Raw genomic sequence first — 15,135 nt, forward strand, 5'->3', positions numbered from 1 at the left:
CATCTCATTTTACTCTCTGCCCCTCAAAACTCACTTTTGTTTTAGCTTCAGAATATGCATTTCAAAAGATCCTCAGATGATTTGTATTCCGTTTAAAGTTTGAGAAGTAAACTTTTTAAAGTTTGAGAACTAGATGATTTTTCTAGGTAAAATACTGGTTTCCATTGCATAGAGAGGGGGTTTTCAGCTCACTGGATTAGATTTCAGGACAGCCTTCCTGTCCTCTTGAAGGGAGAAGATGCACAAAGCAAATAGCCACCAGATGGCACCAAAGGCATTGCATCAGAGAACCTCCCAAAGACACTACACTCTTGATGGGCCTTTTTCTTCTTGGGTGTCATCTTCAGGGTTAGAACTCGTGGGCTGAATAACTGGGCTTACCCACAGACATTCAGTGCTGGATAAGGAGTTGGAGATCATGACACTCAATACCTAATTGTACAGATGAGGAATAATATTGGGCCATGATATTGCCCAGTTTTATTTGGGTTAGGTAAAAAGTAGATGTGGGGAAAAAAGGAGTGGTTAATGATGGGGCAGTGGTAGGGGGAAGCAGGGAATGTACCACAGAGGAGATTAACATTTGGGCTGAGTTTTAAAGAATAAATAGTGAGCTTTGGAAGGGTCTACAGAGAGGGGCAATGGCTTGCCAGATCAGTCACCCAGTTGGAAGCAAAGCAGGAAAACCTGGGTGCTGTTTCCAGCCTCTCATGCTCCATGCAGCTGAGACAGCCTTCCCTGACTCTGGCTGAAGGCGGCTGGCGAGGGTTTCCTGCAGGAGAACTGAGGGGTGGGTGGAGGTGGAGGCAGAGAAAAGTGCACTTAGGCAGTGAATATAAGTGTTCAGCTGTGACTCTGGAAGGGGTGGGGAAAAGAAAACAATGAGACATAGAAAAGACTCACAAATTTTAATAAAAGGCTACAGGCAACTACCGTTTATTGACTGCTCACTGTGACCCTGGCTGTCTGCCATGTGCTTAACTACATTTTCTCATTTCATCTTCACAACAACTCTATGAAGTAGTTACTATACTTACTCTCGTTTTTCCCCTTCAGAAATAGAAAATGAGTAGAAAGAAGTAGAAACAAAATAGAAAGAATCAGGAGAGAACTTCTGAACCCCATCACCACCAAGTCTCTAAACCCTCTGCCCCCATGTCCATATATTTTGCCTTTCCTCCTATTACTGTAGATGAACCATCCCTGTTCCTGGCTAAAGCCACCTCCATTTGTACGCTGGAGCCTATCATTTTTGTCTCCTCAGGGAATTTGTTCCTGTAATTGTCTCCCCGTTTCTGTATATTCTCAATTTCTCTCTCTCTACTGGATCATTCCTCTCAGAATACAAATCGATTTTAAAGCTCCCATCTTTAAAAAGCCCTCCCTTGATCCAATGTAGCTTCTATCATATTTCTTCTTCTTTTTATAGCCAAACTCTTTCTAAATAAGATGAATATACTTCTTCTCTCACTTTCCTTTCTTCTCAGTCTCCCTGTTCCCCAGTCTAATCAAGCTACTCTCGGTACCTTTTGTCAAGGCCCTCCAGGACCTCCATCTTGCCAAATTCAGTAGTCAAACCTCAGCCCTCCTCTTCCTTGACCTTTCAGCAGCATTGGATACTGTTGCTCATTCTTTCTTTCAGGCAACTCTACCTGCACTTGGCTTCTGGGACCCCACACTCATTGGCTACCTCACTGGCTACTTATTCGTGGTCTTCTTTCTGGGATCCTCCTCTGAGATGTTAAGTTACCCTAATTATAGATCAGAACTCGAGGGTGAAAAACCAGTTCTTAGCCCCAAACTATAAAGTCTGGCCAATGGCCTTACCATCTCCATTATTAAATGTCACATGTAGGGGGCTCTTGGGCTATGTGGTGTCCCTAGATAGTGTAAATGGTTAACTCGTTTGGCCGCTAATAGAAAGGCTGGCAGTCTGAATCCACCCAGTGGCACTGCAGAAGAAAGGCCTGGCAATCTACTTCCAAAAAATCAGCCATTGAAAACTCTACAGAGTACAGTTCTATTCTGACACATATGGGGTTGCCATGAGTTGGAATTTACTTAATGGTAACTGCCCCCCTGCCCCACGCCTTGGGCTATGTTCTAGGGATTTAAAAATGGAGAGGAGAGGAAGGTGCTTAGCTTTTGGAGGTAACCATGTTGAGGCCAAGAGGCAGTCATTCGAACAAACAAGGAGATACTACGTGGTTTAAAATCAGGAAAGGTGTGTGTCAGGGTTATATCCTTTCACCATACTTATTCACTCTGTATGCTGAGCAAATAATCAGAGAAGCTTGACTATATGACAGAGAACATGGCATAAGGATTGGAGGAAGACTCATTAACAACCTGCAATATGCAGATGACACAACCTTGCTTGCTGAAAGGGAAAAGAACTTGAACCACTTACTGATGAAGATCAAAGACTACAGCCTTCAGTATGGATTATACCTCAACATAAAACAAAAATCCTCACAACTGGCTAAGTAAGCAACATCATGATAAATGGAGAAAAGATTGAGATTGTCAAGGATTTCATTTTACTTGGATCCACAATCAACACCCATGGAAGCAGCAGTCAAGAACATCTTTAAAGTGTTAAAAAAGCAAAGATGTCACTTTAAGGACTAAGGTGTGCCTGACCCAAGTCATGGTGTTTTCAATGGTCTCATATGCTTGCAAAAGCTGGGTAATGAATAAGGAAGACTGAAGAAAAATTGATGCCTTTGAATTATGGTGTTGGTGAAGAATATTGAATATACCGTGGACTTGCCAAAAGAATGAACAAATCTGTCTTGGAAGAAGTACAGCCAGAATGTTCCTTAGAAGCAAGGATGGCGAGACTTTGTCTCACATACTTTGGACATGTTATCAAGAGGGATCAGTCCCTGGAGAAGGACATCATGCTTGGTAAAGTAGAGGGTCAGCAAAAAAGAGGAAGACCCTCAACGAGATGGATTGATACAATGGCTGCACCAATGGGCTCAAGCATAGCAATGACTGTGAGGATGGCGCAGGACCGGGCAGTTTCATTCTGTTGTAGGTAGGGGCGCTATGAGTTGGAACCAACTCAATGGCACCTAACAACAACAACACATTGAGAAGCCTGAGGGTCCAGGGATGTGTTGGAACATGGCTTGTGCCATACATGCCATGGGCAGGAGAAAGCATGACTGGTTGTCCCCCACTCATGATGACAGAAAAACAGGTTCTTCCTTTAAGAGGGAGCTTTCCATAATTTACATTTCCTGCAAACTGAGTAATCGAGGTTGTAAGTTCAGGAGATAGCAGAAACGGACAAGCTGAAAACGTAGCTTCTGTTCTACTTTTAATAGTCACTTTTGGCAAAGTTTAAGGAGTTTCCATGCTGAACAACAGCTGCTGAGGAGAAGGGAAAAAGTTAACTGCTTTATCAGGTGAGGGCAAGACTGCTGTCCCAGGCAGCAAGAAGGACAGGGCGAGTTCGGCTCCATCAGGGTTTGCCCAAGGTGGCTTTGGAGGCCTGGGCCCATGACAGAACTGGACATCCTCTACTAAAAGGCCAGGCATGCTTTCATGATCTTCAAGAATTACCTTCCCACAGCAGCCAGCTCCTGCATTCATTATTCATTAGCAGGTATTGAGTGCCTGTTCTGGGCCTTCAGTGGGCTAGGCTTTGGATATATAAAGATGAAGAAAACAATCTTGTTCTCAAGGAGTCATCAGCATAAATGTTCAGAAAATTCAAGTTTTCCTTATTGGAAACCATGTAAAGGCTTTCTTGATGACTTTAGCCCTATTTCTGTGCCACAAGGGGAGTTTTCTGGAGCGCTTAGACTCTCTGGGAAACAGTTCCTGACCCATGCAGACGGTGAGGTTAGGTCTATTCTGCCACAATTTGGAAGGAACTGGAGGGAATAATTACCATCTTCTCAGCTTCTTTAAAGTTTTAACTGTTACAATAGGCTAAAAGGGAGGTCTCAGAGGTGCCAGGATCAGATGCAAGAGATGCATGTAAGCCTCATGGTTGAGGACAACCCTGGAAGTGAACAGCCTCAGAACACAGGACTTAGTGTAAAGGAAGGCTTTGCAGACTGGGGAGAAATGAGGTTGAAGAGACAAGGGTACATTTGTGGGAGAGAAATAAAGGAAAGGCCTAGAACTGCTGTTCAGTGAATGCAGTTGGCAGCTGGGCCACTCCTGCTCATCTGCCTATTCCCTACTGTGGCATCTGTGGCCAACCCCAAACAGCATCCCGCAACCAAGGTTATCATCTTTCAGGGATGTGTTTTACATCACTTGGCTGAGAGCACCATCCAGAGCCCTGGGGAACTCTGGAGCAGTCAACAAAGTTGACACTGTTCAATGTCACTCCCAGGCTCCGGGAAAGAGTGGAGTCATCTAGGTGCTTATGGAATAGGCATGGCCCTGGGTGCAGTATCCTGGGGGAGGTGACATTTGAGCCTTTAAAAACAAAATGAAATTAGCCAACAGAAAAGTGTTCTAGGGAGAGGGAGCAGCACGTTCAAAATCACAGAGTTGGCAGAAAGCCTGGCATATTCACGGAACAGTGAGTAACTGAATGGGCTGGAAGAATAGGGTACACATGGGAAAGTGGAGAAAGATGAAGTGGGCATGAATCCTGGGGGGCTTCCTGTGGCACCCAGAGGCCTCTGCCTCCTTTCTCAGTCCTTCCCAGTCCTGTGCTCACGTGAGTCCCACTCTTTACCTCCATCAAACCCCCTCTTTCTCGGATCCCAACTCACAGGGTCTGTTCTCTGGTAAGTGACAACATGTTAAATCAGTTCTCTTCCTTCCTCCCTCCCTACGTATGTGTTGAGAGCCTACCATGTAGCAGAGATAACAGTAACAGTCACCACTAACGGAGTACTGTCCCATACCTGTCCCTGCCTATACATACTACAGTCCTCGTAACAACCTGTGCAATCAACAGGGTGATGTTGGAAATATTTAACAATGAATTGGCCTAGGCCCCAACCAACCAGTATGAATGCTGGCCTTACCAAAACATTCTGGCCATTCTGCCATACTGGCTGTTTCTCAGTCTCAGCTATTAATGCTACTATGTCCATTTTACAGATGAGGAAAACAAGGCTCCACGAGTTTTTAAGTTTCTTGGCCAAAGCCACAAAGCAGGTAAGTGGGGATTCAGACCTAGGTTTGACTTATCCGATGTCTGACAGTTAAGCACAAATAAAAATTTACCAGAGTATAAGGGGTAATGATGGCCTAATATAGCCTTCTGGCCCCTGGGATACGGCAGGACTGGGGGACAGTGCAGATCCAGGGAAGCTGGTGGGGTGGGTGGAGGTTCTGGAGCTGACAAGCCAGCTGGGATTTCTCGTTTCCAGCCACCCTGTGTGGGCAGCTTGCACATGGAGGCCAGGGGCCTGAAATCACTAGGCCAGCAGCATCCTGGACCTGGCTCCTCACATGCAGCTCTCCTTTCCAAGGATGCAGCTGGCCTGTCCCCCAGCATGACCATTCCCATTGCCTTGCCCTCTTCCAGGCCTCTCTTTCCTCTGCTAAGAGCAGAAATGCTTCCCTGGTCCCAGCTGAAACAACAAAAGTTACCTGAGCTCTGCCTTTTCCAAAACTGCTGAAGGGGCTGCCAGCGATGAGTCACTGCACTGGCAGCCCTGCTCACCACGGACCAGCCTGGGCCTGGGCTTTCCATGAGTCTGAGCTGGAGGCTGGGGCAGGAGACAACCAGCAGCCCTGGGGAGCTCCCTTGTCTTTTAGGTGCTGGGGCTCTGGAGCCCAGCCCCACAGCCGGCCCTGGGGGATAGGTGATTCCCCAGTGCTGTGGTTCAGATGAACTGGCGGGGAGACTGTTCAAATCAACCGAGCTCTGAACTGCTGCTCAGCTCTAGGGCATGGCTCTGCCCTCACGGAGCTCAGTCTAGTAGGGATCCTGGGGCCTTAGTTACATCTCTTTTTTGTTCCACCCAGGATGTGAGGAGGGGCTGTGTCCAGAGCTATTCATGGCAGGTGGCATGACCCAGTCTCGTTGTGGGGTCAGCCTGGAGCTGGCCCCTGCCATGTGCGGGGTTTCACGCAGATTCTGAGAACCTGTCAGGGCCCTGCTGGGTAGACTGGGTCTGTCTCCAGCTCACGTGTGTCATGGTTTTGGTTGCCATTTACTACTGGGAAGAGGAGCCCTGGTGGCACAATGGTTAGGCACTTGGCTGCTAACTGAAAAGTCGGCCGTTTGAACCCACCAGTCACTCCGTGGGAGAAAAGACCTAGCAATCTGCTCCTGTAAAGATTTACAGCCTAGAAAACCTTATGGGGCAGTCCTACTCTGTCACACGGTGTCATTATGAGTTGGAATCGACTCGATGGCATTGTTTTCTTTTTTTTTTTAACTACTGTGATTCCTCCTTCCCTTTCTACATTCCTTCCTTCTTTCCTTCCTTCTCTTCTAGCCCTTTCCAATTCTGTGTGTGGAGATGTCCTTTCCTATTTTTGGGCATGGTTATGTTTTTCTTTTTTATTGTGGTAAATGTATATGTAACAAAACATCTGCCATTTCAGCATTCTTCACATGTACAATTTAGCAACATTATGTTCATCATGTTGTGCAACCATGGCTATGTATTTTTATGTTTCATTTCTCCTTACTTTGTATTTGGACATAAAGGAGGACAATTCCAGCATAGGCTTAATCTTCCATATTGACCCAAAAAGTCCTAGAATTCCTCACCTTTCTTCTAATTGCCCACTTAGCAATGAGAATAAATAATATGGGCTTCTGGTCCTGGAGCCATCACTAACCAGCTTGTAACTGTGGGCAAGTCCCTTCCCCTCTCTGGACCTCATCTTCAGGTCTGTAAACTGTAGGAGTTAGAGGAGGGGATGGGATAGATGAGGAGAGGGAAGAGCAGCAGGATGCTCGACAGCAGCAACATCCACACTTTTGTGGGGTCTGAAATTTAATCCTTACCAAGAAGACCCACTCCACTGCCTTACACACAAGAGAGCGATTAGGCAGCCCGGTGTCATGGAAAGAGCTAATAATTCTGAGTCAGAAAACCTGGGTTCTAGTCCCAGCTTTGTACCTGTTTGGCTATGTGACCTTGAGTAAACCTTTAGCCTCCTGTACCTCACTGTCCTCATCAGTGACATGGGAATGGCAATGTGTGTCCTCCCTATGTGGGACGGGATGAGGAGGTGGTTGTTGTGGGGAACTAGTGAGTGTGTGGGTGAAAAGCACTTTTCAAACCTGAAGATCATTATGCATGTAAAATGTTATCTGCCACAGTTTGGGTTCCCTGGAAAGCAGATTCTGAGACCTAACCGAGTGTTCAGGATGATATTAAGGAATGTTCTTGGGATCAGCACCAATAGAAGGGAGTTGGGCAGAGGGAGAAGTTGAGCTGCAATGCAGGCCTCAAAGCCTCAGCCACCCCTAGGGGGAGGTCTGGAGTTAAAATGTCTTATCAGAGTTGTCTTTCACTGGGCTGAAATGATTGGGCCATTATATTCCCTCAGCATGGGTGAGGACTGCTCCTGGAAGAGCAGGACTGTGGGCAAGGTGGCTCTCGAGCTGAGACACCACCTGAAGCAGCTGGCAGTTCTCCAGGCAGCTGGGGCAGCAAATCTTTCCTGGAAGGAGAATGGGGCAGTGCATCTCCATGCCCACCTCTTTAGTGGTATTAATTATATGGTCATACCTAAAGGTCAGGCTGTGTTGATCAAAGGGTAAATATTATGGGCTCTTGCCAGCTCTCCTCACAAGTTCTAGATTAATCATTTTAGGCTTTAATTTCTGGGAAAAGAATGGGCAATATCTCTTCTGTTTGCTGTGGGACCCAGAAGACTATTCCAGCTGTCCTTGACTGGGAGCAAAATAGTCTCCACAGTAGCTGGCTATAAACCAAACCAAACCCATTGCTGTCGAGCTGATTCTGACTCACAGTGACCCTATAGGACAGAGTAGAACTGTCCCACAGGGTTTCCAAAGCTGTAAATCTTTATGGAAGCAGATGGCCACATCTCTCTCCCATGCACAGGCTGTTGTGTTTGAACTGCCTTCCTTTCAATTAGCAGCTGAACTCTTTAATCACTGGGCCACCACGGCTCCCTAGCTGGCTATAGGCAGGACATAAATAAAACCCAATGTATTTAAACAAATGAATTAATTAAAAAGCTACGTGTTTATGCATGAGGGTGTACACATATGAATATGTATATATGTCTGAGTATGCCCACATGTGGGGGTGCACTTTTATATGAGTGTATGTAGGATGATTTGGACAAACGAGAGGCTGCAGGGTTAGGTGTGTAGTGTAGACACACCCACATGAATCGGTGGGTATGTTTATGAGAATGCCAATATTTACTCATTTGTCAAATATTTAAGCGTCTATAATGTGTCAGGCATTGTGCTAGAATAGATAAGACAAGGAAGGCACCTGCTTCCAGAAGCTTATTGTCTTGTGGGGAGACAGACAGCTCAGTACACATATTTGGGGTACAGTGTGGGAAGATTCCAAACAGGTGGCTATGGGAGCACCTGGGGGCACCCAGAGCAGACTAGGGGAGCAAGGGCCGATGTGGGAACTTTCCCAGGGCAGGAGACCCTTGAGCTAAGTCTTGTAGGATGAATGGAAGTTACTCAGACAAAGATAATGAGAAAATGTGTCCTGAGCAGAGGAGCATAACTTTCAAATGCAAAGAGAAGTAAGGGTAAGGGGGTCACAAGAGTAAAAGTGAAGGGTGGGCCAGATGCCAGAGACAGAGGCAAGCTTCGGGAGAGGGAAGCACAAGTAAGCAGATCCCTGAAGCCTTAATACTTTCAGTGAAAGGGTGTGAACTTTCTCATGAAGGAGTGTGAGCTCTCTCTTTAAACAGGGGGCAGGACGGGGGCAAGGGGGGATGTTGTTGTTATTAGGTACCGCAGAGTTGGTTCTGACTCATAGCAACCCTATGTTCAAAGCAATGAAACTACCCAGTCCTGCATCATCCTCACAATCATTGCTCCGTTTTGAGCTCACTGCTGCAGCCACTGTGTCAATCCATCTCATTGGGGGTCTTCCTCTTTCTCACTGACCCTCTATTTTACCAAGCATGATGTTCTTTTCCAGGGACTGGTCCCTCCTGATAACATGTCCAAAGTATGTGAGACGAAGTCTTGCCATCCTCGCTTCCAAGGAGCACTTTGGCTGTATTTCTTCCAAGGCAAGACGTGTTTGTTCTTCTGGCAGCCCGTGGTATATTCAATATTCTTTGCCAACACCATAATTCAAAGGCATCAATTGTTTGGTCTTCCTTATTCATTGTCCAGCTTTCACATGCATATTTGGTGACTGAAAATATCATGGCTTGGGTCAGGCTCACCTTAGCCCTCAAAGTAACATCTTTGCTTTTTAACACTTTAAAGAGGTCTTTTGCAACAGATTTGCCCAATGCAATGTGTTGTTTGATTTCCTGACTGCTACTTCCACACGTGTTGATTGTGGATCCAAGTAAAATGAAATTCTTGACAACATCAATCTTTTCTCCGTTTATCATGATGTTGCTTATTGGTCCAGTTGTGAGAATTTTTGTTTTCTTTATGTTGAGGTGTAATCTGTACTGAAGGCTATAATCTTTGATCTTCATCAGTAAGTGCTTCAAGTCCTCTTCACTTTCAGCAAACAAGGTTGTATCACCTGCATAACGCAGGTTGTTAATGAGTCTTCCACCAATCCTGATGCCACATTCTTCTTCATATAGTCCAGCTTCTTGGATTATTTGCTCAGCATACAGATTGAGTAAGTATGGTGAAAGGATACAACTCTGATGAACACCATTCTTGATTTTAATCCGTGCATCATCCCCTTGCTCTGTTCGAACAACTGCCTCTTGGTCTATGTACAGGCTCCACATGAGCACAATTAAGTGTTCTGGAATTCCCATTCTTTGCAATGTTATCCATAATTTGTTATGATCCACACAGTCAAATGCCTTTGCATAGTCAATAAAACACAGGTAAACGTCTTTCTGGTATTCTCTGCTTTCAGCCAAGATTCATCTGACATGAGCAATGATATTCCTCATTCCATGTCCTCTTCTGAATCTGGCTTGACTTTCTGTCAGTTTCCTGCCGATGTACTGCTGCAACCGCTTTTGAATGATCTTCAGCAAAATTTTACTTGCATGTGATATTAATGATATTGTTTGATAATTTCCGTATTCTGTTGGATCACGTTTCTTTGGAATGAGCGCAAATATGGATCTCTTCCAGTTGGTTGTCCAGGTAGCTGTCTTCCAAATTTCTTGGCATAGTCAAGTGAGCACCTCCAGCACTGCATCCCTTTGTTGAAACATCTCAATTGGTATACCATCAATTCCTGGAGCCTTCTTTTTCACCAATGCCTTCAGTACAGCTTGAGGTAGTTTAGTTATATTTTCGTTTTAGAGGATCACTCTGTCAGCAGAGTCGGGGGCGGATGGACTGCCGGGCCTAGATGTGTTCCTGTGCGTGCATTTATGAGGATGTGTACATACATGGCTGTATGTGGGTCTGCACATCTGGATGTCCGTGCACCAGGTGTACAGCCCACATGGACTTGTTTTCCACTTCCACCATCTGGCCTTGGCAGCCCAGTGGACTCAGGGGAATGCTGTCTTGCTGCTGATTCAAGGCTGAGTAGCACAACAGGGGAGCCAGTCAGAAGCCAGCAGGCAGGTGTTTCCTCTAGGGCCATATGAGCACCCCTGCCTGCTGGGCTGACAGCGAGGTGGCTGGCGGGTGATGAGTGAATGCTTCAGTCCCTCCAGCCAGTGCTTCCTGGAAAGCAGTGCCCTGTCTGTGCAGAGGTGTGCGGCTGGTCTGAGCGAGGCTGGGTTAGCATAGCCAATGCTTGTCCCAGACCTGTGCATCAGGGCCAGGAGGGGCAGAATGGTAAGGGGCGGGGGGAGCTGCCATGCTCAGCTCTCCCTTTCTGGGTCTCCCCTCTCTCTGGGCACCCAATCTTCAAGCACTGAAGTCATATAGTTTTATATTAATTATCTATTAATATACTATAACTGTGATATTCTACCTCTTAAAAATGTAGGACAAATCCAAAAAAAAAATCATTTATCACATTTCATATAGCCCATAATATAGACCGTAGGAAGGTAAGAGGCATTTGGTTTTGTAATATAAGACCGGGGAACAGTATGGTGAGTGGTTTTGAGCTTGGAATTTAGAGTCCAAATGCCTGGGTTCAAATCTCAACTCTACACTTACTGGCTCTGTAAGTTACTTAATCTTTCTGTGCCTCAATTTCTCCATCTACAAGACAGAAATGATAATACCTCACAGGATTGTTAGTAGGATTATATGAGTGAAGTGCCTGCTGTATAGCAAGTATTCAGCTATAAACCTTAGCTATCATTGTCTGGGTTTGAGTCCTCTTATCCCCTGTAGGGACATCCCTAACTCACTCGAGGAAAAGTTGTGACCTCTCTGGATCTCCAGAGGAATCATCGACAAAATGAGAGGTTGGCTGATCTTTTACCACCTAGAGCACTTGTCCTCTATCAGCTTGTTTTTATATGATGTGCATCCCTGGTTTTAGAAGATTTTGCTTGTAAACTTCACTTATTAAATAATAACCTACTTGGACTCATCACGGTTTCTCTTAGACTTTACAATATAATAGGAACAGCTCCCAGGTGCTCCTTATTGCCTTTAGGACTGAGAACTCCTGGATCAGATGAGGTAATTCCAGGGAGGCCACCGCTTCCACTCCAGTTTCCGATACTAGCACCTCCACAGCAAGAGACAAGTGCCTTCAGGTGTTTACAGTTCACAGAACACGTAACCAAGTTGACCAGGAACTAGAAGATGCTTCACCTTGGCTTTTGGAGTGCCCCTGGCCACTGGTGCCCATGCCTCTGAGGGCACCACACATTCCAGCCAAGTTCAGAGAAGGAATTGTTCTGACTCCCTCACAGGACACACCTTATGTTTGGAAAATCCTAGTGCAAATTATTGTGGCTAGGGAAGACTGTTTTTATGGTGATTTATGATTTGGTCTGATGAGTCCTGTGTCCTATTATTTTCCATAGATTAGCTCTTTAAATTTTCACAATAATCTTCGTAACAGTTATTATCATCTCTGTTGAGTAGATGATGAAACAGAGGCTCAGAGAAGTGACTTGTCTAAGTTCAACTAGCTAGTAAATGACAACATTGTTTAGAATTTCTTACATATATTACATCATACGATTCTTACCTACCTCTGAAGTAGTAAGAATCTCCATTTTATAGATGCAGAAACTGAGGCTTAGCAAAGTTAAGAGACTTGTTTAAGGTCAAATAGCTAAGAGTTAGTCAAGGGGGAGCTGAATCCAGGCTTAATGTTCTTTCCCAACAGCAGCTGCCAGAAACCAGCTTTGAGGTGACCACCCTTTGGCAGTCAGGTGAGCCTGTGAAAAGGCTTTAGTCCCCAGTGGCTTTGTCAGCTGGGGTGGAAACCTACCTTGGATATCATCATTGAACATGCAGTACTTGTTGCGGTATTTGTTGAGCAGGCGGAAAGCGTTGGCATTGGCGAAGTCTTCAAACTGGATGAGGCAATTTATTCCAAACCTGTGGGGAGGGAAAGGAAAGAATACATGATTGTCTCCCTTAGCCAGGTCCCTTGCAGATCCCAGCCTGTGCTGGGGGGGTGGGAAGGCACAGGGTAATAGGTGGGGCTAGCGGGGTACCATGTTTCAAATACCTGGGGTATTTGCCACCTGGCTGGCTCATGGACTCCTGGGCTTGGAGCTCTGTTTGCCTCCAATGGGTGGAGGGTGGGGAAGGGAGGGTGTAGGGGCTCTGGGCTTGGTGGTCAGCTGAGCCCGTGTCTCTAGTGTGGGCTGGTGGCTCCATGGGCTATAGATGGCAGATTCTGGGGCTAAAGTGGAACTTGTCCTCTCTGTGGCCTGTGGCCCTCTGAAATCCCAGAGGACAGCTTGCTCCAAACCTAACTGCATGCACACAGCCCCGCTTCCCTACTATAAGGGCTTGGGGAGCCTCTACAGCCTCCAAATGTCTCCCTTGCTGGACCCTGAGGCCTGGGGTCCCCCACTAGAGACTCGTCTAGTGTAAGCATTGTTCCCTGATAAGATGCAAGCAAAGTCGGGAAAGGCCACTGCATTAAGACACTGTTATCTACAAACACCTTGGAGAACAAGATGTTCTCAAACTTGATACAGAAGAATAAATCACTGAGCTTGTTTAAAATGCAGATCTCCAGGCCTATCTCCCAGAGATTCTCAGTGAGTTTGGTGCGGGGCTCAGGAATCTGCATTTTTAACAAGCACCTCAGATGATTCTGATTCTGACAGAATGCACGCAAAAGCTGCACAATGAATAAGGAAGACCGAAGAAATATTGATGCCTTTGACTTGTGGTGTTGGTGAAGAACATCGAATATACCATGGACTACCAAAAGAAGGAACAAATCTGTCTTGGAAGAAGTACAGCCAGAATGCTCCTTAGAAGTGAGGATGATGAGACTTCATCTCACATACTTTGGACATGTTATTAGGAGGGATCAGTCCCTGGAGAAGGACATCATGCTCGGTAAAGTGGAGGGTCAGCGAAAAAGAGGAAGACCCTCAATGAGATGGACTGACACAGTTGCTGCAACAATGGGCTCAAGCACAGCCACAATTGTGAGGATGGTACCCGATCGTTCTGTTATGCATAAGGTTGCTATGGGTCAGAACTGGCTCGAGAGCACGTAACAACAACAACATAGGTGTCTTAGAAAAAAGTACTGGCTGAAAAATCAGCCACTGAAAACCCTTTGGGCACAGTTCTTATATACATGGGGTCTCCATGAGTTGGAATCGACTCAAAAGCAACTAGTTTAACGGTAATTGAGGTCGTGTTCATTGAGGAAAAATGTCCTGACTGATCAGTAATGAGTTTTGTAGGCATTGGAGTCTTTTTAGAAACAAGCATGGTGTGAACTAGAAAAAATTACTTAATACATGGACAAAAAAATAAGTTTTGTCTCATGGGTCAATTGTGATTGAGTAATAGTAATTGAGGTCATGTTCATTGAGAAAAACTGTCCTGACTGATCAATAATGAGTGTTGTGGGCATGTGACAGGGAGAGGTGGCCTCACTGCTATGTATCTGCATTCCCCACCTGGTATGAATGAACTAGAGTCTTGGGACCAGTGGAAAGAAAGATTTATTACCTTACTAGTAAAGGTGGGTGAGGCATATACTTGGTGGGCTTGCTGTGTTCTCGGGGATATCTTTCTGATGAAACTGGTGATATAAGGGGGTGAGTAGCAGTGAAATGGCCCACAAAACTTTTTTTCCAACCTTAAAATTATGTGTATGGCTTACCCTACCCAGCAGAAATACAACTGGGCAGGCAGATATTTGCTCCCAGCATGGTCCTTCTAGAACATTAGCTTGTCAGAGCTGTTTGTGAGGGAACTTGGAGATGGGTTCATGTTATGGGGCAGAAACAAAGGGGTAGTGACTTGTCAGTCCAGTGCCAAGAGTGCTGGGCTTGAGTCAGGGACTTGTGGCTCTATCACATATAACTAGGTGTCTCTGCACATGTCACTTCATTGCTCCATTCTGTCTCAGTTTCCCATCTGTCACTGGGCACAATAATATCTGCCTGGCCAACGTTTTTTAAGGATTAAAAGCTCAGGGTGATTTTTAAGCTGTAAAGGGCTAAACACAATTTTGCCGTCCTGGCCACAATTTTTATTTATGGTCATAGCGCAAGTGCTGCTGGGGGTAGGGGTGGGGGGCTCAGTAAGTCTCCTACCTAGATCTAGACCTCTTCTCATACTATAATAGAAGTGATAAATAAAACCTCGTATGCACAAATATAACACCATGTTCACCAAGCCAAAATTTACTGTGAATTTTTGTTGAGGGTGTGAACTACAAGTATTTGGGTTGGGAGGGGAGAACGGAATGTCTCTGGTGACTGGTGACATTTTGCTATATATAATCCCCACAAGACTCCCAGTGTTGCTCTACAACTGGCCTGGAGCTAAAATGTTGAAAAGGTCAGACAAGAAAACAATGTGATGCATGTGTTTTTTTTTTCTCTCTCTCTCTCACACACCCACTTGACCTTTAACACCACCACCACTCATATGCTGAAGTAAAAATAAGGCAAGAATTATAA

The 15,135-nt window shown here is 45.5% G+C and overlaps 1 protein-coding gene across 2 annotated transcripts in view; it reads right to left on the minus strand.

The window, feature by feature from the left end:
• The window catches only part of ME3 (malic enzyme 3), a 244,626-nt gene that overhangs the window by 16,477 nt on the left and 213,014 nt on the right, over positions 1–15,135 (minus strand). For both annotated transcript variants that reach the window (XM_023739802.1, XM_004385527.2), the window contains one exon: positions 12,459–12,568. In XM_023739802.1, the coding sequence (XP_023595570.1) occupies positions 12,459–12,568 (110 nt within the window). The remainder of the gene's footprint in view (positions 1–12,458; positions 12,569–15,135) is intronic.

Source organism: Trichechus manatus, unplaced genomic scaffold (assembly GCF_000243295.1).
Source record: "Trichechus manatus latirostris isolate Lorelei unplaced genomic scaffold, TriManLat1.0 scaffold00140, whole genome shotgun sequence".
Taxonomy (NCBI): Eukaryota; Metazoa; Chordata; class Mammalia; order Sirenia; family Trichechidae; genus Trichechus; species Trichechus manatus.